Source organism: Ophidiomyces ophidiicola, assembly GCF_022830035.1.
Source record: "Ophidiomyces ophidiicola strain CBS 122913 chromosome Unknown scaffold_1, whole genome shotgun sequence".
Taxonomy (NCBI): domain Eukaryota; kingdom Fungi; phylum Ascomycota; class Eurotiomycetes; order Onygenales; family Onygenaceae; genus Ophidiomyces; species Ophidiomyces ophidiicola.
The window spans coordinates 1,405,014-1,430,742 of NW_026054641.1; the positions used below are offsets into that span (position 1 = coordinate 1,405,014).

At 49.5% G+C, this 25,729-nt stretch overlaps 7 protein-coding genes across 7 annotated transcripts; 2 read left to right on the top strand and 5 right to left on the bottom strand.

Moving 5' to 3' along the window:
• Positions 1–80: 80 nt before the first annotated feature.
• On the bottom strand, positions 81–1,373 carry LOZ57_000489 (uncharacterized protein; the record flags this gene model as incomplete). Its single annotated transcript, XM_049249588.1, has 3 exons — positions 81–992; positions 1,063–1,162; positions 1,231–1,373. 3 exons carry the CDS (start codon positions 1,371–1,373, stop codon positions 81–83), a joined length of 1,155 nt encoding a protein of 384 aa, XP_049111782.1.
• Positions 1,374–2,351: 978 nt separating this feature from the next.
• LOZ57_000490 (uncharacterized protein) lies at positions 2,352–4,505 on the bottom strand (the record flags this gene model as incomplete). Its single annotated transcript, XM_049249589.1, has 6 exons — positions 2,352–2,822; positions 2,882–2,930; positions 2,980–3,572; positions 3,632–3,781; positions 3,839–4,123; positions 4,194–4,505. 6 exons carry the CDS (start codon positions 4,503–4,505, stop codon positions 2,352–2,354), a joined length of 1,860 nt encoding a protein of 619 aa, XP_049111783.1.
• An 892-nt stretch (positions 4,506–5,397) lies between these two features.
• LOZ57_000491 (uncharacterized protein) lies at positions 5,398–10,638 on the bottom strand (the record flags this gene model as incomplete). Its single annotated transcript, XM_049249590.1, has 6 exons — positions 5,398–7,835; positions 7,928–8,090; positions 8,162–8,468; positions 8,951–9,095; positions 9,151–10,088; positions 10,157–10,638. The coding sequence occupies 6 exons, from the start codon at positions 10,636–10,638 to the stop codon at positions 5,398–5,400; spliced, it is 4,473 nt and encodes a 1,490-aa protein (XP_049111784.1).
• A 3,679-nt stretch (positions 10,639–14,317) lies between these two features.
• LOZ57_000492 (uncharacterized protein) lies at positions 14,318–16,015 on the top strand (the record flags this gene model as incomplete). The annotated part of the gene is made up of 3 exons (XM_049249591.1): positions 14,318–15,337; positions 15,407–15,772; positions 15,833–16,015. The coding sequence occupies 3 exons, from the start codon at positions 14,318–14,320 to the stop codon at positions 16,013–16,015; spliced, it is 1,569 nt and encodes a 522-aa protein (XP_049111785.1).
• Positions 16,016–16,459: 444 nt separating this feature from the next.
• Positions 16,460–17,128, top strand: LOZ57_000493 (uncharacterized protein; the record flags this gene model as incomplete). The annotated part of the gene is made up of 1 exon (XM_049249592.1): positions 16,460–17,128. One exon carries the CDS (start codon positions 16,460–16,462, stop codon positions 17,126–17,128), a length of 669 nt encoding a protein of 222 aa, XP_049111786.1.
• Positions 17,129–17,375: 247 nt separating this feature from the next.
• Positions 17,376–20,822, bottom strand: NEW1 ([NU+] prion formation protein 1; the record flags this gene model as incomplete). Its single annotated transcript, XM_049249593.1, has 3 exons — positions 17,376–18,093; positions 18,147–18,713; positions 18,769–20,822. 3 exons carry the CDS (start codon positions 20,820–20,822, stop codon positions 17,376–17,378), a joined length of 3,339 nt encoding a protein of 1,112 aa, XP_049111787.1.
• A 614-nt stretch (positions 20,823–21,436) lies between these two features.
• On the bottom strand, positions 21,437–24,263 carry LOZ57_000495 (uncharacterized protein; the record flags this gene model as incomplete). The annotated part of the gene is made up of 3 exons (XM_049249594.1): positions 21,437–21,564; positions 21,621–23,846; positions 23,903–24,263. The coding sequence occupies 3 exons, from the start codon at positions 24,261–24,263 to the stop codon at positions 21,437–21,439; spliced, it is 2,715 nt and encodes a 904-aa protein (XP_049111788.1).
• Between the last annotated feature and the right edge of the window lie 1,466 nt (positions 24,264–25,729).

Here is a 25,729-nt window from a genome sequence, read left to right on the forward strand (position 1 = left end):
TATCATTATTATTATTTCGAATTAAAATGGAATTTCGTCATGTTTGCCCCTCCCCGCACGTTCTCTAACAACACGTACACTTAACTAGTTGCCACCACCTTAACATTGTCCAGGTTCACTTCTTTCGACGAGCCAACTCCACCCGAGAAGGCCGCTTCAAACCTTAGCATGGCGGAATCAAGTCCGTTAGGGGCCGTCCAGACGCCTTGTCCCTCCACCCAAGTGGAAGATGTTGCAGTGCCGGAGAACACGACGATGGAACCTAGATACGCCCTCACCGTAATTGTTCCAGCGGAGGTGGCTCGCTTGTACCAGAAAGTAAGCTTGTAACTTCTGCCGGGACAAACAGAAATCGATTGGAGAACATTCTGGCCCAAGTTCGAAGAGGTTCCTGGAGTGCGCATGCGGAGATAGCGGGCTCCTTCCTGGCCACCGCCAGCTGCAATCTCCACATCGGAGTCGCTTGAAGCTGGCATGAATACCCACGACCCGGAGACTTCGAAGCCTGGGTTTGCCACGATATTGAGGCCTGTGGAGGTTGCGCAGGCTTGATTCACCGCCGCTGTCTGCGTGACTGTTTGGGTCTGGACATTGGTGACAGTTTCGTGATCTGTTACTGTCTGCATGGCTGTAATTGTTTCCACATTGGTCTGTATATTTGTAACGGTCTGAACATCGGTCACTGTTTGCAAAGCAGTAACTGTTTCAAAGTTGGTTCGAATATCCGTCACTGTTTGCAGATCCACTACCGTTTGGATGTTTGTGATTGTTTCAAAATTTGTCTTGACATCTGTGACAGTCTCAACATTGGTGACAGTTTGATAATCCGTCTGGAGGTTGGTCACAGTCTGGAGATCTGTGTGGGTGTTTGTGACTGTTTGGATTTCTGTTTGAAACTGTGTACCAGTCACCGTGGCAATTTCTGTCTGGATAGCTGTTACTGTGTGATAGTCGGTTTGAACTGCCGTCTGTGTCTCGGTTGCAGTGACGGTCTATCAAACAATGAGTTAGTTCTCGACGGAATACTCAAGGACGACCGCATGCAGATCGTACAGCAGTTACATGGCCCGGGTCAAGCGTGATAGTTGCCGTATGCTCTACCGTTTGCGTTGTGAAGCTGGAACAATCCGTGATCCCCGTCGGCGTGACTGTCTTTGTGCAACTATATCCAATTCTCATGAGTCCTTCCTGTTGCAAACCCGACTGGGGAACGGGATGCCGGAAACGTACACTTTTGTCCTCGTCGTCGCCAACAGAGCGCAGTTCTTGTTCCAAAGTTCAAAGCGATCCCAGCATGCGCGATCCTCCACAGGCAGCTCAGTCGCACAGGCCGCGGCCGCAAAGGCTAGAAGCAGACAAGCCGGCTTCATCATTATCAGAACAGCAAATGAGCGACTGGAATAACAAAAGACTGTGCGAAGGTGCCTCCTTGCCCGTTCGCCGGACGCGGCTTGCTATATGGACTCCTGCCATTGCTGCTTTCTGCTTTTTTTTCTCCCAAATCGAACACGACGAGGCGTTATACTTCGATATTTTTGCGCCCGCAACTTCGCTTGCGCGCATAGTCGCGAATTAGCTATTAGAACTAAGGTTTTCTAACCAAAAAGACAAGGCGAATTGCCGAGATCACGGCCCCGAGCGAAAGGCTGGAACAGCGTTTTCCTGATCCATGGTTGAGCAGAAACCCAATCGACCAGGCTGGCGCGTGGTTTCAGGGGCAAAGTAACTCTGTTGTGGCGTTTGAGCGAACACGCGAGCGGTTGCTGTTAAGTTCCTGGGCATGAGGCGAAGCATCACAACTGTATTGAACAACTATCGCATGGAGTTTGCTGTGACTGATGCTCTGCGTTGGACGACTCGCGCCTTCGGGCGAGAAACTATCCCCTATACAGCCGTATACAGCCGTACAGAGGGTGTACAGGGCACGGGCCTTTCCCCACCTTTTTCATGACTCTGATTGGCCTCAGCGCCAAGGCCATACAAGTTACCTAAACAGGGACTCTGCTTACTCATCCCGCTCCTCGACAGCCTTATACTCCTTACTTGCAGGGAAGACTATAGATCGACGTTGCTGGTGTCTCAAGAGACACAAGAGTGGCTGTGTTACTTGAGTACTGCGTACATGCGCATAGTATGGCAGATTCCCTGTCAGTGGCGTAACGCGTTCAGCGACGCAGGACGCGATCATTGCTTTCACTCAGCCTGACGCGGTGCTGGGGTGCTCCCGGACAGGGGCAACCATGGCAAATCGGAGTAAAAGTTCAACCCTTTTAGTTAAGCTAATGACGTAAATTATTCCTGTAACAGCTAACTACAACAACTGGGGAGATATAACTAGATTAAAACGTCAATCATGTTTCAATGGCCGGCTTCGCCTCTGCGTCCTTCTGTTCTCCGTCCCGCTTGCCCTGGATCTCCTCTAGCCACAAAGGATCAATTGCTTCCACTGATAGGTAGGGACTATAGTCAGAGCCAGGTATGACATTTGCTGGAGCTCTGCCCATGCCTAGGAAGCTCCACATGTTTTTCTTATTTTCGTAACTGATGATGTAGTCTTCAAATCGCGGCTCTTTGATAGTGTCTATATAATGCAGCGAGCTGCCTGGCCAGATGGCGTTAACACGACCCGTCTCATTATTCTTATACCAGCTGCGACAGTCATCGACCCAAACGGTGTGCTTAACCCATTCCTGCACATGGTCGTTGAATGCGTCGGTAACATCTTGGCGCGGAGCGAGTGAGTGGATTTGTTCGTTTTGGATCTTTTTGATCATCTTGACTGCATAGTTCGCAACTTCAACTAATGGTCCCATGACAGAGCCCTATCCCAGAATTAACTATTAACAATAGGTGGTGCATTGCTGCTGAGCATAACACTTACATTTTCCACGGGGAAAGTTGGGCCAATGAAGGTAATGTAGTTGGGAAAGCTACTGTTATTAGATGCATTTCAAAGGCCAGAAGGAATCAGGAACGTACCCTGGCACTGCCAACCCAAGGTATGATTCCGGACAAATCTTCCATTTTTCCCTCAAGTCAACGCCACCTTCACCAATAATTGGGAACCTTGGCCTGTAGGACGTGTCAAAGCCGGTGGCACAGACCACGGTGTCAGCTTCTCTCTCAATACCATCCTCACCTAAAACTCCGTTCTCAGTGAACTTGGCGACAGCGGTGAAGTGAACATCCACATTTGGTTCTTGAATAGCTTGCATGTAAGGATCGCCAGGGGTTACTCGCCGACAACCAACTCCAAATGTTGGTGTGAAGCCTGGTTTAGACGTTAATGAAACTGGTTCTTTAGCAGCTTTGAATTTGTGCGTCAAACGCTCACCTTTCAAAAGACGCTCATCTTTAATCCATTCCGCCATTCTTTTACGAAGGAACTCTTGACTCTTCAATTGAGCCTCACTATCTTTGTAGAACGTCCCCCACAGCCCGTTGACTTGGTTCTCAATGAACTTTGATTCCGCCACCAGTGCTACAGGATCGTTTCTGAATTTCGCTCTGTCCTCATCTGGGTAGGGCTTGTTTAGGCCTTCATTACCCGCGATACTTGTAAACCACACTGCCTATTCCGGTGATCAGATATCAGTGGCTGCTAGCCAACTAGAGTTTGAGGATGACACACTGTTCTGACAAAGACATCCAGATGTTTTACATATGGCTGCATCCCTGGCACAGTTTGAATACTTGAGGCCCCACTCCCAATGACAGCAACTCTCTCATTCTTCCATTGCTCTGCCTGATAATCTTGGGGCCACCGAGCAGTATGAATTACCTGCGATTGAGATTAGAAACATGTATTGTAGAAATCTATATCTGCCAAAGCCCTCACCTTGCCTTTAAATTTTTCTCGCCCTTCAAGCTCGGGCCACTTATAACTATTGAGTAGACCATTACCGTTTAGAAGTACGTGACATCTGTCTTCAATTTCTTTCTCGGTGCCATCTGGCGCTGTTTGTGTCATTGTAACTCTCCATTCTCCTTTATCAGCTTCCCAAAAAGCACCAGTTACCCTCGTATTGAAGGTCATATACTTTCGTAGGTCAAAAGTGTTGCAGATTCTATCAAGATACTTCCAGATATCTGGAGAGTATGAATAGAAATGTGGCCATTCAGGCTGCAGCAACAAGTTAGCAAAGACATCAATATGATACTTGTAAGCTAATAGATGTGCAAGGAAAACCTACATTAGGGGCAAAATCATAGATATATGCATGGCTCGGGACATCACAAGCGCAGTTTGGGTATCTATTCTCCAACCACGTCCCACCAATGTCTTCATTCTTTTCATAGATGACGTGTTCAACGTTGCTACACAGCTTCTGAATTTTGTATGCCATCAAAATTCCGCTCACTCCAGCTCCAATAGTAATGACTTTGACTCTTCGCTGGTAACTTCCTATTATTGCATCCATATCAATCTCGTAAGAACTTGAAAGGCCGTCATTAGAAATGCCATTCGACGCACTCCCAGATCGTGTAGCGATACCGGGAGCCATAGTGAGTAAGATGCGTCGTGTTCTGGATAGGTGGGAGATATCCGAAGGATGTGTTGCAGATGTAGACTATTTGCCTGTCGAAGAAAAGAAGAGACCGAAGGAGCAGCGAGGTAGAAAAGTAAATCGAATCTATCAGAATATGCCACGCAATGTTCTCTTGTGTTGCACTATTGGCTACGTCTTATTCGACGCCGTATTTCAGCTTGCATGGCCATACACATACCAGGCGGGCTAAAATGCGGAGCCGACGGCTGTGCCCCTCACAGGCTGCAGCTGTCGGAGCCATGACTATACCCAGCCCCAAACAATGGGCGGTACCCCTCCAGGCAGTTCGACGACCCTCGGTGTATCTGAGTGAAGCAGACACCAATGCCGAGCTCCCTCTTCGCTAGGCGCCACTCGCAGTAAAAATACCTATCCAATTCCCTCCCGAGGGGCTGCCGTGTTTTGGTGCAACCTAAAGCCGGGCTACTGCGGCCTCAAGATGTAGGCTATCGTAAAGGGATAATGCATCGGAGGACAAAGCGGCAAGGTCGGGTACACCTAACTCGCCCCATGTCGAAATTAGAAATCAAGAAAGCCATAACCAACCGCACGTAGAGCGTACTTACTCTGGCGACCGGCATCCCCGCCTGCTGTTGATCCGAGGCTGTTCAGGCTGAAATCGCGGAGAATCCTGCCAAGCCCGCTGTCGGCTGACTAATGGCCGAGATAGTCGGGATCGTTTGCGCCGTGCATTTCGACGGGCGTGTCGTTGTCTATTAGGACTTTACCAGCTATTCACCGCTGGCAAACTGGTTTCCCGCCTGCTGGCATCCTATGGGCCACTTTGTGCTCAGGCGCGCGCGATAAGCTTATCCCAGCTCCAGCATGTAACCTCATGACTCGTATTTTAGAAGCGGCCCGCCAGGGGCAGGGCCCTCGAACTATTTCCAACCCATATCCGAAATGCACCCTCCGTCGGCATCACCCAGTTTTGTCGTCTCGTGCTCCAAAAGCTCAAGTCTTTTCTCGTCAGCGACATATTCACAGTGGCTGATTTGCCTGCGTCCAGCTCGACTTTGCGGAATTCTCGTAGCACACGAATGGGAAAATCAATACTATCTTGTGTGCCGTGGGTTGCTGTAGTATTACCACCACCCGTTGTAGGGTTCCCGACATCTGTTACATTCTGCGGAAAAGAGACGTACAGCTGGACGACCTCTTTTCCTGCCCGCCGGCCGATGTTGGTTACAACAACCGATATATTGACAAACGGTTCAAAAAGTGATGGGTTGCCACCTTCACCGCCGCCCGCTTGGGATGGTTGTTGGGTTATATTGTACCCTACTGGGTAGTCATAGCTGCCACGCGTCACTTGCCTCTCGGAAGATATGTAAGGATATATGTATTTAGAAAGCCTTCGGAATTTGTTTGGGAATAGGCTGTCCCTCACTGATGGGATTTGGTTGTCATATGAGGGGGGTGAAACGTCCGACTCAGGTCGTGGAGACGGTAAGGCCGTTTTGTTCTGCAAGGGTGTAATAGTGAGATCGGAGAAATTGAAGCTGGTGTACGAGAGGCCAAACCCGAATTCATAGCGGGGAGTGATGTTATGCCGATCAAAGTAGCGATAGTCTGTGTAAAGTCCATGTGAAAAATCTTTTTGCGGCACGGGGTCATCTGTTTTGTAAAGCACTTTGGATTCGGGCCCGTAATCATCTAGATTCTTGCCGATAGTATAAGGGAGCCGGCCACAAGCATCAACATTGCCAAACAAAAAGTCCGCGATTGCATTTCCGCTCTCTTGACCAGGAAGGTTAGCAAGTATGATGCCTTTAATATTAGGCTCGTCCGCCCATGATTCCATCACTACCGGCCCAACAGCATGGATAACAACGATTGTGTGGCCAGAACCTTTGCCGCACCTGCTGGCCACAGCTTTTATCAAACGATCTCCACCTTTTTGCAAGAAGAGATCATTTCGGTCTCCACGGATATCGCCATCACTCGCAAAGCCTTCGCCCCCGTTCGAATTTACAAATACAATGCAAAGCTCTTTATCCTTTAAATCAGCATCGGAAACTTCATTCTCGTAATGAAGTGACACTTTAACAGATGCATTGTTGAAGGTTTGACTAAGCGCCTTTCCCGGAGTAATTAGGTAGGGAAATTCGACAGCGCCGCTGCCCCAACCAGAACCAAGAGTCCCTTGATTGCAAGCTCGATCTAGGCAAAAGTTGGGGCCTTTTCCTGGACCGGCATCTTCTCCAAAAATACCCACGCGGTAGGTTGCATTGTCTCGACCGTTGCCATCTCTTGATAGGGGTAATATATTGCCCTCATTCTTAAGCAGGATAGTACTTTCAGCGGCAATTCGTCGTGCAAGAAGCCCATGTGCATTGTCTCCCTCTCCCTGGGCATTCACAAACTTATTTACCACGCCAACAGCATCTTTGTCATCGCTCCCTTCGTGAAGGCGCCCGACCTTCGCCCTCGTCCAAGACGAAAAGTTCGGCCCGCCGTCCCCCTCCGGAGCTGGTTTGGGCCACGTGTCTTGCTTCATCTGATACCAAGCTGCAACAATTCTTGTAGCCATATCATTAATCCGCTCCATAGGGACCGATGTGTTTAATGCAGCTAACGTGAGGTTGCTGCCCCAGTACGAAACTCCGGGGCTAAAACGAGGACCGCCACCAGGCATTGACATATCTAAGCCAGCGAGAGCGGTCGATACTCCAGCTTGTTGAGCCCACCAGTCAGACTGAACGAAGCCTTGAAATCCTAGTTCATCCTTCAGAATGCCGTTTAGCAGCAAGCTGTTGCCACAAGAATATGAATTGTTCACCATCTGATAAGCGCACATGATGCTAGCGACTCCTGCTCTCACACTTTCGGCAAACGGCCAGATGTATACCTCGCGCAAAGTTCTATCGTCGATATTTGATGACATGGCATTAGGTATGCCCCATTCATGGGGCTGCCTATAGTGCTCCTGTTCATTCAAGACGTAGTGTTTTGCGGTTGCAATTACGCCAAGTTCCTGTATGCCCCTAATTGTTTCTGCTGCGGCAACGCCTTGAAGAACTGGATCTGATCCAAAGCCTTCCCAGTTGCGGCCGCCAGCGGGTAACGTTCCCAGTGGCCCAAGTGCTGGTCCTAGAAGAACATTAACTCCTTTGAGACGTGCTTCAACTCCAAGAAGTCGGCCTCGTTTTCGCATTAAGTCTCGATCCCAAGTTGCACCGACTGTAATACCAGCTGGGAAAGCGGTGATATTATCTGCAAACCGTAGACCAAGGGGCCCGTCCTGTAAACATAACGACGGAAATCCTACAGAAGTGGCAGGTCCTAATTGAAAATCAGTCAGCGTGCGAATCAGGTATTTTAGATATTCGCGGTAGAAAGCATATTTTTCCCGAATCAAAGAAATTCTGACATACCCGTATTACCGACACAGAGACCCATTTGCCAGCCAACTCCTGTAGTAACATTCACCTTTTCTGACAGACTCATCCTTTCTACCATTTTCTGGGCCTTTTTATAGCTATCTGACCAGTTTGAAACTGTTCCCCCCTTTGGGGTCGGATACCATGGTGGAGAGAGCTAAAAATATATTCAGCAAACGTCAGGCTTAATCATACTGAAAGTATGGAGAAAGAAATGGCAGAGCTCACCCCATCTTTGGGCGCGATCGCCTGGGACTTCTTCTTTCCAAGGTCTCCTAGCCTTCCCAAACCACCAAGTACAGCAAGTGTCGTGCCCACGGCGAGGATGAGCACTATTAATAAAGCAAAACAGCGTTTTTTGCGAAGCCAGGGAGGTAGAAATTTGCGTTTCTCATGCCGCAAGGCCCCTGTTGATTGCAAGAGGCCCATGGACTCGTGGGCGGAGTCTCTGGTGTTCTTCATATCAAGGGCTTCTTGGCTGAGTCTCGACTGTTGTGCTTGTGGAGGAATGCCACCCTGCTGGGCGTAGGAGGTGCTGCTTGTCACATTCATCGAGAAGCCTAATGAAGGGTTCAAGCCAGTACAAACATGGATACCTGTGAATTGTCAAGTTATGTACGGAGTACTCTGTACAATGAGGGTAACTATATATGCAAGGGTACTAGGTCGTGTGTGTGAAAATGGCAAACCGGGTTTACCGGACAAAATGGCCTCAAAATAAGCAATCAGCCGCCGAGGATCAAGCGAGTGTCGGTTTGGGTGGCTGCATGGCTTCCGCCAAATGTGAGTTGTTTGCTTTTTGTTGCTCTGTAGACCGCGTTGGGCAAAACCAAAACATTAAGCTGTGTTGGCTTGGCATCGCGACTACAAGGATTGCGCGCGAACTGCCAATCAATCACCAGAACAGCAGAGAATGAATGAATTTCCAAAAAAAAATAAGAAGAATAGATTTTCTAACGTGCTATTTACACTATGAAGTCACCAGACACCATGTCTAGCGATAAGTTCTGCTCTTACCCCTTGGTGCTTTCTCTTCGCACGATCAAGTCGACCTCGGTATGGCGAGTCGACTGGCCTCTGAACTCCCGTCTTCCACGCGCAAACCAATCGATGACGATGACGACAATCACTACCATATATACAACAGACACATAGTTCATATCTAGCGTCGCATTAGCCTCTCCAAATAAACGCATCTTCTGGGTCGGAGTACTTACTGCCAACTTGAACAGGGTATACAGAAGGGAACGAGAACATAATAATGGTAAAACATGTCCAAGCAAGGACAATGATGTTCGCAGCCATACCAAGCTTTCCAAGCCAAAATGGGCCGTGGCTGATGTTGTTGCGCCCGCGAATCAGCAGGCAAATGATCGGGATGGCATACGAAACATACAGCAGGACAATGCAAGCTGTGACCATGCTGTTGAATGCAGCCGAAGATCCAAGATAGAGAAGCCCAAGAATGCCTACAATAAAGCAACTGACCGAATGAGCCATGAAGGGAACATCGAGTCTGGGGTCAATCTTGGAGAGCAGCGCATGGAATGGTAGTCCGCGATCGCGTGCAAAGGACCAGCAAAGTCGCGATTGCCAGGTATGTGACGCAATCTGACATCCCATACCAGTGGCCAGGATCAGGGATTGCAGAGCAATAGCCCCTGTCCTACTGCCCAGAGCCTGATGGAAAAGCTCCAGGATTGGAACACCAGTGGCGCTGTTCACCACCTTATCAAAATCGTTAAGGCTGAAAAACATGGAAATAACGAAGCACCATGCGGTAGTGAAGCCAATAGCCACGGTGCCCATGATGGCGATTGGGATCGCTTTTTCAGGTCGGGCAACTTCTTCGGCCATGTGCGTTGCGGAGTCGAGGCAGGCGAAAACCCAATTACAATTGATCAATCCAACCAAGTATGCGATACCGTTGGACTTCCAGCCTGTAGAATTGATAAACGTCGCAAAAACGAACTCGGGACTCTGGTGGGTTTTAGCTTTAGCTGGCACGGTGATCAAGATGGTGATGAAGGAGATAAGCGAGGTATAAAGAGTCACCGTTGCGACTTTGGGAAGCAACTTGCCCACGCAATTGAACAAGAAAGCGAACGTGTTGATCACCTGGTAAGCAAGGACAGCATGCCATGCCTTCGGTACGCTGTACTCAACGATACAATTAGTAATTCTAGAACGATTAACAGATTCAAGCGTGGAATTGAAACATACAAGTCAGGGTGTGCCAGTTGGTACATGCCCACACCAACCAGTCCCAGACTCAAGGCAACACTGGCAGAAGTGAAGATGCTTCCAGTCCACGCAAACCAACCGGTCAAATAGGAGGCAAAATTGGCATGTTTTCTAGGAGCCAGTTCGCTGGCCCAAAAATATTGCCCCCCAGCATTGGGCATGGCACTCGCCAGTTCCGAGAGAGTGATTCCAACGCAGGTTGAGATGAAAGCAATCCAGGGGATGCCATAGATTGTCAAAACTGGACCGCCAGAGTTGATACCGGTAATCAAAGAGGCCGAAATACCAAACCACGAGTTTGTCAGCGAGAAACCTACAGCCAGTAGGGACAGAATGGAGAATTTCCGAGTCATGTCTTGGGAATACCCCATAGCCGCAAGTTTGGCGGCATCCTCGTCCATGGAGCTGTCATCCTGGACATGGGGCTCTCCATATTGCTTTTCGTTGTCAGAGACATCCATCTTGGACGACATGAGTAACTATACTGCTATAAGAATACTGTCTTAAGCTGCAGTTGTTGCTGGTGGCAGAAAGTCAATTGACTTAAGATTCCTAAAAGAGATCAAATATCAACTCAAGCGTTGCATTGGGGCATTGATACTAGACGCGAGCCGCGAACATAACGCACTTCAGTTTCAGTCGCACAGGGAATCTTGTTGCATTGGGAGTTGCTACGATCTCGTTGATGGCAGTTGAGGCAACAGGGACAAGTTGATCGAGACTATTCACCGTTTTGATGAAACCGAACGCTATTGGTGAGGGTTTGCTGATGATCCTTGACTGGCGTTACACGATGCTGAGGCTGATGGAGATTGGACGAATGAACGCGAGTTTTGCTAGGGCTGGATTGCTGCGTACAGGGCGTTGACAGGTGCAATGGTGTGGGAATAGACGCGTGAGATGGGTTCAGAGCAGTGACATCATCCGGATGGCTAACGGCAACGACGACGAGGGCGCAATGGTGACCCGGCGAGGGCAGAGAAACACAGACGGCTGTTGCAGAGGGCGCAGAGGGCACGACAACACAAGAGAGGAACGGCGAAACGAAACAGAAAGAGTTTTTTTCCCGCACGGTGTTGGGCGACGAGTGAATCCGGGGTGCTTTTAAGCCTCTGTGCCGTCGGGCTCAACTAATTTATTTTAGTTAACTCCTTGACCACGGATGCGCCTCGGTCCCCACCGCCATCTACCCAGTTTTTGCCAGCGAGGGCCCGCTTGTTGCGTGAAAAAAAATCCTCCAGCCGGCGCGCAATTGGCGGGCGTTGACGTACCCTTGCCTCCGAGCGGATCGAGAGCGGCGAAGCGGGATTGCCTTCGTCGATGAATTCGCCGTGCCCAGCAGCCCAGCCGCCGCTTCTCATTGGCCATGACCTGCACTAGCCTTTTAAGGCCTAGCGAACGCCTGTTACTCAGCAATCAGGTGACTAGCATGTGAAGCCAAGCCTGCTCAGCCCCGCATTAAGTCAGCATATGTGACGTCATATGTGGCGCCCAGCCACGGCCCGTGTTTTATCCGCCCCGCTCTGCCGAGAAATAGCCGGCTGCTACGGCATGCTGCACGGCCACTCCAGGCAGATTTTACCCGCGCGACGGCTTGGCTTCGCGTGGCTCGGAGCCCGACGGTTCAGACCCAATATCCAGCATGCTGTTCTGGTGCCGCGTGGCCATGTTCTGACTCCCGTCCCAAGCGCGCAGTCGCGGTTCGTTTCATTTTGACCCAGCAGTTGAGCGTTGGAAACCGGAAAGAGGGGCATCTGTTCGGCGTTTTAGCCATCGGATGGCTCCCGCAATTATGGCCCCAACAAAGCACATAATAATGGAGTCCTCCGTGCAATCTCCATGATGATGCCTCTCCGTTAGCAGCTCCATCGACGTGGGGCGATTACTAGCCCCTCTACCCGTATGGCCTCACCACCAACCCAAAGTTGCAGGTCTAACAGATGCCGCCCGTCAAGCTTCGGGCCTGTGATCATCGAGCGTCTAACTGGCCATCAGTCACCAGCGGCCCGTTGATAAGAATGCACCCCTACGTTGAGAGGTCAGGTCCATGAAAACACCTCACGTGCCCCCCTGTTCTACCCTCTCGCCTAGCGCAAGCGTGCCAGCAGGGCGGCTTCGGCACTATGGGGCTCTGGAGACGCCCTTGGCAGGCTACGTTTCGTCCCTCTTTCTTCTGAAGGGCTTGTGCGTGGGGTTGTCGTATACGGTGGGGGTACGGAGCACGAACCGGCTTATGAACTTCAGAAAGTCCCATTGACCAACACAGGACTGCTTGTTCACATCATTATTGCTCCCATCTAAGGCAAAATTAGTGGTGGTGAAACTTACAACATTGCTGCAAAATTCTTTCTAAGTGGTGGCTTCAAGATTAGAGATATTCGCAAGGTTTCTGAGCCAATGAAGAGTTTTCGATCCACACCTTATGTTACGTGCATAAAGTCTAATAAGGGTACAGCTTTGTCCCGTATTTATTTATCATTATTTCCAGTTCCTGGCCTTGCCAGACTTTGTGAAAGACAATAATGATGAGCAGTGTGGACCCCTTGTTCCCATCTTAGTTTTTTTTTCTTTCAGATCACCCTTCACCGAGAACATATATAGTTAGCGCAACAACGAGGCATCTTTTTGTCTTTATTATTGTTGTGAAATTACAATTGTGGTCTACTGATTTCTGCCTCTCAAGAGGAATCTCAGCCCGCCCAGGTAATTGACAAATACGGTAAATAAGCCCATAAGTTAGCTGTCTCATGCGAATCAAGGCACACTAAGAAGCACTCCAATCAGTCTCCGTATCCCAGAGCCTAGAGGGACTACCAAGTCTCCCTATAATTAAGCCATCGCCGAGCTAGCGAAGCAGAGACGCCATCAAGGCAAGGAGCAACAATAAAATATTACTGTTGGCCAGTAGTGAATTCTTGTCCGAATTGCCACCAAAAAAACGATCGCGCATTGAAATACTCTCACCCACACGGTTAAAGACGGCTATACGGTAGTGGTGCGGCCTTAGAGAGTCCATGTCCTCCACCCTACTACTCCGTACAGCACGGTTCTCTGTACTTGGAAGTCATCCATCCACTCCTCCTATGGAGTACGACAGCAGGATTCAGATAACTATTACTTGCTTGGCACCCCCATTTTACAAGGGCTGCGAGAAATCCTCACGGACTTGGGCCGTTAAAAACAAGCCACTGATTTGAAGACCAAAGCGTGGGATGTACTCCGTATTGCACGCGATAATTTTCGCTGACCAGAATCAATCTACCATATTTCGGCTCAAACGGTTTCTTCACTATACTACTCTGCCCCCCTCAATTATTTTCTCTACATCTCAGTTGTTCTTAGAATAAGAAGAGTGAAATAGAGCTATCAAGTGTAGACAGTTTTGAATACCCAATAAGTCTCCCATCCCGTTCCTAAACACTAACACAAACCATTATTTATGTCCGGCAGCATAGACTGTACAGCAAACGGCCCAGGCGTGTACAAAGTACCCTCTTCTATAAATACTCTCGGTCGAAACAACACTTCAGCGGTGCCGCGAAATCTCCACCACTCACTAAAACCATGCCCAGATTGACAAGGTCTCGCGTCTCTCAACATCCGAAAAACTTGGAGCCTTGGTATTGAATTCGTGGATGGGCTGCTTATAAACCACCGACTGTTCGCTCGTAGAGATGTCTGCTTATATGTGGGTTGGCTTGACTGGCACATAGAGTCGACCACAATTTTACCCTAATACCATTCCTGCAGCCATCTGAAAGGCTCCGAAGATTTTCACTCGGCAGTTGTATAATCGTATCTGGGCTGTCAAATTTCACGGTATATCAGGGGGCCGTACAATTCAAAGCCTCTATAAATATGAAAACCATGCCTACGGCATTCTCCTCTCCTAATTGGTACTAATGAAAGAAACTGATTCTAACGATCATCGTGATATTCTCATTGGCGGTTTCCTTGACACCCGCAGTGCCTGAAGTGAGACCAATCAGCATGTCAATCACAGATTAGTTACCTCCTGTGTCACCAGAATGCCCGACTTTCATCGCATGCACAAAAACTTAGCACCCAGCTTCATATCTTCTTGCTCTATTTCCCTAGCCCTTGGTCTACAACATCCAAGAATTCAACTCTTATTCTAAAATGAACGGTTTCTATTTGATTCAGTGCCCATTGTGCCAAGACTCAGTCGATATACATCGACAGGATTGCTTTTATATTCTTCCAGTCCATCCAGTGAATGCTAGACTTTTCTCCTCCAATGACTGGCAGCTGCAAAAATACTCTGTGATCACAATTGGTGATCTTCGGCTAAGCATCATGGAATCTTACCCTATACTTGCTTATAGACAACGGTCTTTTCTCATTCATAAAAGATGCCATGACCTGACTGGACAACTTTCGCCTTCTCAGCTTCGCCTTCTGATTGATTTGGTAGAGCCGACCTTTCTTAACTACTTGGCCCCATTATCACGTTATGGCCCACATGGTGCATTCACCGCTACAGCCCATTGCAGCCTAGGACCAGTATGGTCACTCAGTCGCTTACCACAAGAGATTCAAGACATGATATTTGAACATGATATTGGACGCTTGATGTTTGTCATGAAGACAGCCTCCCAGCTGCTCAAGGGACACAAAACAGTGGAAGCAGTTCCAGAACATAGATTCACAGAGACACTGTTGACTCTAAACAGTGACATGATCAGGGTTCACCTAGTTGATATTGGTGGTCGGACCTATATCAGCCACATCTCTGATACCCCGAATCTGGGAGTTCCGACCCATGCTCGAATATTTCTACGGCTTGTCGTGTCTGCTCTTTTCGACTGGATTCTATACACGCTTGTACAGAAGCATATTTCAGGATACATCGTTCCAGTTTCCGTTATAACAGCTCTCGGATTTACTTTATTCTCTTCTACATCTATAGCACTTTTCAACGCAGGCGCCAAAATCAGCCAAAATTCCAGTCGAGATTATATGCTTGGTGAAAGCAACTTTCTTGCGATTAGAAGCGATGAAATGGGAGTGATAGATATTGCATTTCAACAAACTCATGCTGGACCAAAATGGGTCTTGAATACTTATGCCCGCCCCTTCCATGCCAAGTTATCCGTGATTCAAGGTGCAGACACGCGAAGATTACGGATCATTCGAGACGTAAGTAGCCTCTATTTACCTTCCTTTCCCTTTTCTTAAAGCTGATTACTCTACTGACTATTGTCAAAGACTCAGAAGTGCCGTGCAATCGTCCCTCTTAATAGAGCTGGTGCAGAACCGTATTTCTCCAGTAAACTAATGCCACCACATGGCTCTTGGGTTGATTCTGGGTTGCCTGTGGAGCCCAGGTATTCAATGTCTCGAGCTTCACTTAGATATTTTACACGAGCAACTTATATTCCCCTTGCTACCTTGGAGAGCATCAGATTTCAAATTGATCCGCTGGTAGGGATCTCAAATATTGACGTAAATATTTCAGATTCCTACGAGACATTGTATTTTACCAGTTTTCGTCGCCCTCCAAGGTCTGTACGATTTTCCCTCTGTGAAAGGGAACTTGCCCAGCAACACCTAGTTCAAATCCCATATCTTCAGGTATGTTGAGACTGTTAAAGCGAATCAAGGTTCCTGGGCTTTGTACTTACTTTGACTTAGTTTGGGGTAGATGGTCAGTGGCGCCCTCCCATCCCTCCCCATTGGTCTCCTCGTCAGAAACATATACATTTCGATGACCCTCTGGGGGTTTGGTGGGGCGAGACTTTTCCTTTTATCCCTATTCAAATTGGTATTGTTGTTTCTGATAAAGCGAGGCTTCGAACACAACAGTTCGAGGATTAGTTATGTAGTTAGATCCACTATACTTCGCCTCGATTAAAATATCGCCAGAAGTAGTGGCAATAGACTGTATGGAGTAGAAATGTCAAGTTCGAAATTAGAATCCTTCTTATCTGCCTACGTAATATAATATGAAAGTGATACGCTCTTTGGTGCTCGATAGACTTTGACAGATGCGAACTATTTTAGCGTCTTAGGGCGCCAGTGCCTGATCATCCTGTTGGCCGAGACTCAGGGGCCAGGGCACAAGTGGGAAGCGATGCCTGGGAGCTTCCATGTTTTGTTGTCAAGGCCGCAGGCTGGTATGGCTGCTGCAGGCAGCAGTGCTGCCATGGCGCGACCAAGCTGCTCTTGGTCTCAGTGCCACTGCATGCTGCCGCCTAATCCTCAACAGACAATCCATCCATTCCGTCCACTATATCGGCCTAGCATAGCCAGTTCGACACCATGTCTCTCGTTATTCTCACCGTCGAAGAGCTCTCCAACACTGCCGCTATCCTCGCCGACGCTCTGACCGCGTGTGGAGCCAAGTATGGCATTATCGGAGGCGCCGGAGTTGCGCTGCACGCCCAAAGGTTCCATCTCACCGCGCATCCCACCGCGGACATCGACGCCATCATCCAGCCCAATGCAGCAAAGGGCATCGATGCCGACAAAATCTCACGATCCCTCGCAACCAAATTCCCTGAGACATTTACCGCAGTGACGCTGAACGGCTTTAGCATGCCCGCTATTCGCATGCAGCGGGGCGATCAGCCCTTGCTGGTGGAGATCAAGCTGTTTGATATCGAAGCTTGGCCGGATCGACCCCAGTATGATCTCAACAGTCCGTTAAATACTCCAGTTCCTGTACATATAAGGGGAAAAACCGTTCAGGTCATGAGTATTGCATGGTTGTTGCGGGAAAAGATATTGTCGCAAGCCCAGCGTGAGGGGAGTAAGAAGGAACAGAGCGATATTTTGGACATTACTTGCCTGACGACAATTGCTGAAGTCCATGAGCTGGCTTGTGAAACTGTCGAATGCGTGGCGGCCCTTCGTCGGCTACTTGAAAAGAAACCAGAGCTGGAAAGTAGTTTGAAGAGAGCTGTTAAGTGCAGCGCTGTATTCCCTTGAGGTCACGAGGGAGGAATGTAGCCATCGATATACATTTATGCACGATATAAAGCGACTGTAAAAGATAATATATCCAAGAGAAAATTTTCACTGAAAGACATAACTATAATCAGAAAAAGCCCGAAGAACCTCCATCTATTAGCAGCGCAAGTAGAAACAACCAATTAGTCTATTCGATGTATATCCAAAACAGCCAAAACCACATTTTGTAAAGCTAAAACACATAAAAAAACCATTTGAACAAAATTTAAGCCTCGTCGTCTGTATCTGGTGGGTGGGGTGTCCCTTTGGGACTGTTCAGCCACTCGATATGACGGAGCCTGCGCCTAACTTCTCGCTCCTTGAGCTGTGCTCTCGTCAACTTCTTCTTTTTCTTTGCCCGGAATTTCAGCTCGCCCGTATCCTCAGCGCCAGAGTTGACTGCTGACACGTTCGCACTGGACACAACACTGCTGGCAACGGTGCTAGGGGCATGTGAGCTGTCTTCGAATCGATCAAGAGCGACAGCACTGCTGCCTTTATGCGTAATCCGCCCGTCGGCAACGTGCCATTGCTCAGGGCAGAGAGCGCCAACAAATTCTTCGTTGTGAGAAATCATCACCACACCGCCCTTGAATTCTCTAATAGCGACTGCAAGGCCGCCTAAAAAGTCACGGTCTAAGAAATTGGTCGGTTCGTCGAGGACGAGGAGATGGGGATTGTTCCACATTGCACCTGCAAGCACAACTTTGACTTTCTGGCCGCCAGAGAGACCGGAGATTTCGTTATGATTTGCAATCTCGGGATCCAGGCCGATGTCATCGAAATGTTTTGAGATAACCTTTGGTTCAAGGATTCGATAGCCAAGACCTTCTCTGGAAGCCTCATGGTCGTCGAATTCCTGAATCAATTTGGAAAACCCTAGATCAAGGAGCGTCTCACGCGATATTTGTGTGTTATGCTTGGGTAAGAGTCCAACCCATTTTCTAAATGACTGTCAGTACTACAGAAGTACTTGAAGAATGGTCATAAAACTTACACTTCATACTGGAAACTCTTCTTATACTTCTGCCTTCCCATGAGACATTCAATTCGCCGTGCACCTTTGCCGTCGCCCAAATCGACTGGCTTTTCCATCTGTGCTCGATCATCCGCAGTGAGTACGCGAGTTTGTTTCATCAGCACCTCTCGGTCATCGCCGTTAGCATAACGCCACTGCAGATATTGATTTGGAGTTTTTTCCATGTGCATTTCAACGTGTTCCAAGGCGTGCTGTTTGATATAGCCAATTCGAAGATTTGGATGTTTCTCAACTCTCCCGGATTGTGGAATCAATTCACCAGTCAGCAACTTCATGAGAGTAGATTTGCCAGCACCATTGGCGCCGATGATGGCAACACGAGAAGACAGCGAGAGGGAGCAAGTTGCTTCAGAAAGAGAAGGCTTTGAGTTGCTGGGATAAGTATACGAAACGTTCGTCATTCGAAGAATTGCACGAGTCTGGGACTTGACACCCGCAAGGATTCCTGGCGGGGGAAATTTGAAGTGTGCGTTGATAGAAGACAGCGTATAGTAACTCTTAGCCTCAGGCTTGAGCTTCACAAACCTAGAGAGTAGTAAGTATCTTATTTGAAAAGCTTTGACTGGAGAAATTGACTTACGCAGCAAGATTTCCCTTGTAAAGCACCAATTTCTTTTGCTCATAATGATAAATATCTGTGCAAACTTCATCCAAGAAACCGGAGTCGTGACTGACGATCAAACTAGTGATATTGGTGTGTTGCTTCAGATAATCCTCAAGCCATTTCACGTTGGCAACGTCCAAATGATTCGTCGGTTCGTCAAGCAGAAGAACGTCAGCCTTCATGATCATAGCTTTTGCTAGTGCTAACTTCATCTTCCATCCGCCAGAAAGTGAGCTCACAGCCTGCTGTTGTCTTCCATCTGGACCTGGCGTAAATCCAACCTCATTAAGTGCATTCGCTATGCTCTCAGCCCCAGCTCCAACAAGCTCAGGGTCATTTGTAAGGAACTGGAGCACGCTCTGGCTGGCATCTTCACCTTGGTTATGCTCGACAAAACAAGTTTTGAGAACGTCTTTTGGAGGGAAGCCCTCTAGTTTTCCTTCCGCAATACTGCGCATGAGAGTCGACTTTCCAACACCGTTGCGTCCACACAAACCATATCGATGGCCTTTCAGCAGTCGCAGGTTAGCATGCGAGAGAAGAAGCCGACCACCGTAGCCAAGCGAGAAATCAGCATTCACAATCTCAATCTCGCCATCGTCTTCCTGAGCAGGAACGCCATACTTCCGTTGGTCTTCCTCAATAAAATGTGCCTTCAGTGCGGATGTAACATCTTCGGAATTTGCAATCAGGGGGCTTAGATAAGGGCGCACACAAAGAGGGATGCGGTCCAGTTGACGAGAATTTGCATCTTCACGGACCATCTCAGACACATATGTTTTGGTCAGGTTCCAGAAGGCGGCATCTTCCTTTCTAATTATTCCACCATGCGCCTTAACCAGTTTTTCTAGAACCTGCAAAACGTCATCTGTTGTTGTCTGAACGACAGAGCCGGCTGCTACGCCGTGTTCTCCCATTGCCTGCTCAATGACGTCCATCGCCCTTGTGCCAATTTCGCGGACTTCAGGCAAAGAAGCACCATCCTTGACACGCTTAACGCCGGGTTTGAGCTTAGGCAGGAAAGTTCTCGCTTCGACAGGATCGTGAACGAGCTTGGTAAGATTTTCAACGACAATCACAGTCTGTCTAAGAACCTCCTGGGACGTTGTGGGCGTGTTCAGAGATCGCTCGAGAAGCGGTGTAAGAAGCGCAAGTACGGGAGAAGTCACGATAGAAACGAACGTGGTCTGTGAGAGAGCGTGTATCGCCTTCTGAAGGGTTTCGACGGAAGGTTTCTCCATAGAAGTGAGAAGCAAAGGAATTCGAGGTGCCACATCGTCATTGTCGATTAATGTCGTGATAGCGCACATAGTCTTCACAGCTTGCTTTGCGACCTCATTCTTCAAGTCGTGCATTCCAGATTCAACGATAGGAATGAGATCCTTCAATGTTTTGCCCATAGACTCGCGCAGCAGATCCTTTAGCAGTTCTTTTTCTTTCGTATCTGTGCCGATTTTGGCTTTATTCGCCATTTTCTCCACCAATTTGTAAGCTCCAACTGTACCCTGCCATTTGCCGGTGGGTTTACTCAAATATCTTGAGAGCGCTGGAAGTAGAGCATTGACCAGAGACTCCTCCTTCAAATTAGAAAACAAAGCATCGACGGCATACTGTGCAGCATCTCGAACCACGGCCCCCTTGTCTGCGAGTAAGTCTAGAGCCAGGTTGAGCAGTCCTCCATCTTCAGTCAGGAAGACAACTTCACTAAGCGGATGTTCAGAAGGAAACCGTTCGAACAAAGCACCAAGTATCAGCATGGAACTTTCTCTCTTAGCGCCATTCTTTTTATCTGTCGCTGCCTTTTTAATTTCTCGTAATAAATTGGGATCTCGGAGGCCAAGAACGCCAGTGCTCTGTATTAGGACATTTGTCAGGGCGTAGGAGGCATCGAGGGACTGCTGCGATGTTTGGGCCTCGAGGGCAGATTTTAGGATCGAGGAGATTTCGGCATCGCTGGGAGGAATGGAAGATGGAGTTTTGGAAACCATCGTCGGATACGACGATGCACCGTCCATCGCAACGAGGGGCATCGTTCAGGGGGTAAACTACCCAAAGAAAAAAAGAAAAATGGCGAGGACACCGAGTTGAGATGGAATCAACCGTTATCGCCAGAAAAACGAAGAAAATATAGACTTTTTAGAGGACCTATAAATGCATAGAAAAGAAGAAAAGACAAAACAGCTGGCCCAACTGAAGAAAATGGACAACGAGGTTGAAACGCGCAGGAAGGAGATTTTTTTTTGGGCGGCGGGCTTATCGGCTTATCGTGCTGACTAAGACCGATAAGCTGCGTCATTCTTTTGGTGAGAGCAGGAAAGGAACAGGAACCGAAACGTTATTCTATAAGTAGAGCATTATTACATTACATAGGATATTCAGTCTAGCATGGCAGGATCTTTTTATCGTTTATCAGGGAACTCATCACGCCGCACAGGTTGTTTTGCCAATGCAAACAAAGCAAAAATTCAAGCAATCAGTCAACAGGTTGGGAAAGGAAAATAGGACATAGGGTCTACGGGATGGAAGTGGATGGTGCGAAAAAAATTCCTGCCAGAGGTTCAGAGGGGTTTAAGAAGGGAAGAAAGTAATTCACAAAAGGTAAAGGAAATTAAGTAAAGGTTGGTTAAAAAGAAAGCATTAAAAATCACATCACAACGCAGTCACCTTCATTCTGCTTGTTGACTGCCGAGCGCGAGACCCGAGTCTTCTGCATCTTCGCACCGCCCCGCTTTAGATCCTCAAGGCGCTCGCGGGCCTTAAGAAAATTTTGTGCTAGAGACAAAGGGTTAGCTAGAATTCACATACCATCGATAGGGGAGGATGCCTACATGATGCCTTCCAATACCACCGTTTGGCATCATCCAAGTTCGCAGGAACTCCGATTCCCACTTCCGTAAAGTAGCCCATTGCGTATTCTGCCTTCGCCAAGCCTGAAATGGCGGCTTTTCGTGCCCAAAGATAGGCCTCCGTGTCATTCTGCTGCAAAATGCCTTCCGCCCCTGTAAGATACCAGCCACTGAGGGATAATTCGCTCTGGTGTTCGCCTTGTGCAGCTGCACGAGTGTACCAGAAAATGCTTTGGCGTGGGTCTACAGGGCAACCGAGAAGGCCATACTCAAACGCAGCACCAAGGCGATGCTGAGAGAACTTGTAGCCGAGCTCAGCAGCTTGCAGCAACAGCTCCCTGGCATAGTTTTCGTCGCGAATGACAGCATCATTGCCACTGGGGTTTTCATAAAGTAGAGCCAGCTCGTGAAGCGCGTGCGGGTTGTCTTCATCGGCCCGTTCAGCCGCCCGCTTAAGCCAGGAGAGGGCTTCTCGAGGGTTTCTTGCCTGTCCCAAAAGGGCTTTGAGTAGGATCATGCCCATCTTGTACATTGCAGGAGTATCACCCAGGGCGGCAGCCCGACGGTACCATTGTACAGCCTTCATAGGATCCCTTCTCGTTCCTCCACCGCCCTCATGGCCCATTTCACAACATACGGCAAGACGGTACGCAGATTCCGCATGGCCTAGTTTTGCTGCAGATTGATACAGATTAAACGCCTCCTTTGGGTCAACTTGCAGACCTAAAAGTCCCTGGCCATAGCAATCTGCCAAGTAAAACATCGCATGAGGATAACCGCCATTGACCAATTTCTTGATAATCTTATGGGCGTCAAAGATGTATCGCTCTCTGTTTTTGTTCCTAGTCCTTGCGTCCCCTCTGCCATCATCAATCAAATGAACGGAGGCTTCTACAAGTTTCTTGGCTAGAAGAAGTTGAGTCGCCTGGTCAGAAGGGTTACTTCGCGCAGCTTGCTGGATTTGCTGCAGCTCCTGCGGAGTAATCGGGCCGGAAGCGGGCCGAGAGGGCTGCTCAATTGACCCTGGCCTCGGCTGAGAAGCAAAATTTGATTGGTTGTCATATTGTCGAACTGGAGGCGGCTTTGAGCCTTGTTCTAGACCAGGCCGGAAAGGTACAGGGTGGTGGGGAAGGGCGTCGGGATTTTGGTACTGCCCTTGGCCATTTACATTAGGATCCTGAATACCTGAATAGCTTCCTTGATAATCAAGCGATGGTCGACGCCCGATGTTGTTTGGTGCTGGGTACTGCTGGTACTGATTTGGCGGGCCTGGTGAATAGTGTGGTCGAGCTGAGCCGGGACGGGGAGTCATCCCTCGAGTGTCTGGGGGCCTTGAATAGGGATCTGCAGTTGGATATCCATAGCCGTCGCCATTTGAAGGATATCGTGGTGCCATGCCAGGCCTATTGTATTGATATCCTGAGTTCTGACTCTGGTCTGGGCTAGCCTGCGATCGATATGGCTGCGCAGTGCCGCTAGATGGCTGATAAGCTGTATATGTGGGCTTAGACTCAGACTGTGTTGCGTTTGGGGCTTTTGATTTATCAAGAGGTATTAACGATTCTTCATGATGCCCCCGAGAATTATCCATGGCGCTAAAATTGGGCAAATCACTATCATGCTCGGTAGAGTTGAGGTAGTGATCCAGCACATCATCGTCATCATAGTAGTCGTCTTCATAATACGACGTAGTAGCTTGATGCTCCTTGGGAACAGGTGGCACATTCGGCGGCGCAACGGCGTCGGGCCTCACCCCTGTCGTAGTTGCAGGTCTGGGCGGAACAGCAGACCCACCCCGATCGGAGGAAGCTTCTTGCCAAGTTGGTTGGCCTGGGTAACGTGGCGGGTTTGGTGCATTCATTGGCATTGTTGCACTTCGCTTCGGAGCAGAGACGTGAGGGGTGCTTTCTCTAGGGGGTGCGGAGTAGGGGTCTCGATCACTAGAGCCAGCTAAGGGCCAACCGCCTGGGCGGCTGGTCATCAAAGAAGGGAGAGGCTCTGTGGGAATTTGAACAGGCCGCTGGCGGTGGGAATTCGAAGTATGCGGTCTCGCAGGACCTGGTTTATCGTTGATACTCAAGCCGCCTAGCTCCGCGCCTAGGTCCAAATCAAAAGAATTTCCACGCGGCTTTTTCGATGGGAAAGTTGGAAAGGGCCCGTCCCACTGTCGACTAGAGAGAGTGGCAGACGTAGGCGCTGGTTCGATTGCTGTGAAAGAATTAAGCATCGGCATGGAGTGGGGGGCTAAGGAGTAAACAGCTTACCAGCGTTTGACGGGTTGCGCAGTGGAGGAGGCCTGTTTGAAGACACATTTCGATGGGCCTGTGGAGGAGGCGGCCGTCGCGGCTCTTGATAATCATAATCATTGTATCCATACCCAGTATGTTCCGGCGGCGGCCCACGAGGCGGTCTCTGCTGGTAGTGTGGGCCACGCTGTTGAACAGGATACCGTTCCTGGCGATTGTACTGGTAGTCATCAAAGCCACCATAGCCTGGATCTTCTCTGTAATTATTCTGCCCCCTACCCATGTTCCCTTGCCATCCATTGCCTGGAGGTGCCTGTTGGCTGGGATATTGTCTGACTGGAGGCGGTCGGGATGGGGGGCCACGCTGGGAGTATGCCATATCTGCGGGCGGCTTCAAGGGTAAAATCAGATATTCAATAGATATGAGAACGACTCTCCGAGAGCTAAGCGCTTTGGAGCATCAAGAGGTATGCGACACACTCCTAAAACCCAAACCTCGCATTAGTAAAGTGAGTATCACAATAGGACAGCCACACATTTGGCGTTCCTTACCGGCTCGCCTCGACACAACTCCAACGTTCACGGGGAAAGGGAAGGGGGAAAAATTTCCTTCCAGCGCAGAAGAAAGAAAGCAGAGCGCGCAGCCTGATGGAGGGAAATATTGAGGTCTAAAAGATGAGTGGCGGCCCTAGCCGCGGATACGATGCGCCCACGCAGGGGCAGGTTGGGAATTTATGTGCTCTGCTTCGTTCAAAAGCACAGAGAGTCCGGGATACGATGTAACTCGAACAGGCCGGTGGTGAGACGCACCAATAACGCAGTTGATATGGCCGGAATTCGGCGCGTTGGGAGGGAGGCGGCTGAGAACGAGAGCAGACAATCCGGATCCTGTAGTTAGCCAACTAGGGTACAGGGCGAGGCAGGCGGTTAGTTAGTTAAGTAGTTAACTAGTCAGTTGGCCTGGGAGAAGCCAGCGCGCAGACTGGCGAGAGAGAGACACAGCGAGGGCGCAGAAACGGCAGCCAGCTCGCAGCGCGCAGGCTCTGCTGGCGGGTCGAGAGCGAGTCCGGGCGAGCCCAGCAGCCCCGCTCGGCGTCCAAGCCTGAGCCACGCGAGTCACCCCCAAACACAACGGGTCTCCTGGCGACGCCCAAGCTTTGCCAGGCTGCTTATTAGCCGCCAGTCCGCCAGCATTCCTGCTTGTCGACGCCCCGGGTCGCGCGGGAGCGCGACGCCTTGGTCCGCTGGCTAGTGACTGGCCTTGCCCCGTACAGGCCGCGATGGCCGTATAAGTCAACTACCTAGCGAGCTCATCCATGCCCGCCTGAGGCCTTGCGACGATGGTCAGCACCACAGTCGCTGCAGATCAGCTCCAGCCCTGCTAGCGATGGCCATCGCAATGTCCCCCGGCGTTTCATGACCTCGACGCATGATCTGTCTGGAAACAAGTGGCCGGCGGCCAGCAAGAGCAGCGTGAGGCCCCGTTGCTGTATATCACTGTACCGCAGCCAGGGACCGCGTTTCTGGAGCCGGGCAGATTCAGCCCTGCAGTTTCGCATTGAGAGCGTGTGGCCTTCTCGCACGTCTCGCAGTAAGACTCCCGCGGCTTCAGGCCCCCGACTGCCGGCGCGTTTGGAGTAGATGAGATCCATCGACCTCGCCAGGGAGCGAGGCTCCTCGGCGCGCAAGCCACACACGCGCCACACCGCGAACTCAAATTGCATCATCCAGACAGGCCGATCGAACAAACATCAACCAGCAACAGACACGCCAGCAAGGACCCGGTACAAGACGCTTCTCCAGATACAAATCACTCAGGGCTGCATCGTGTAGCTTGTCCGCCGT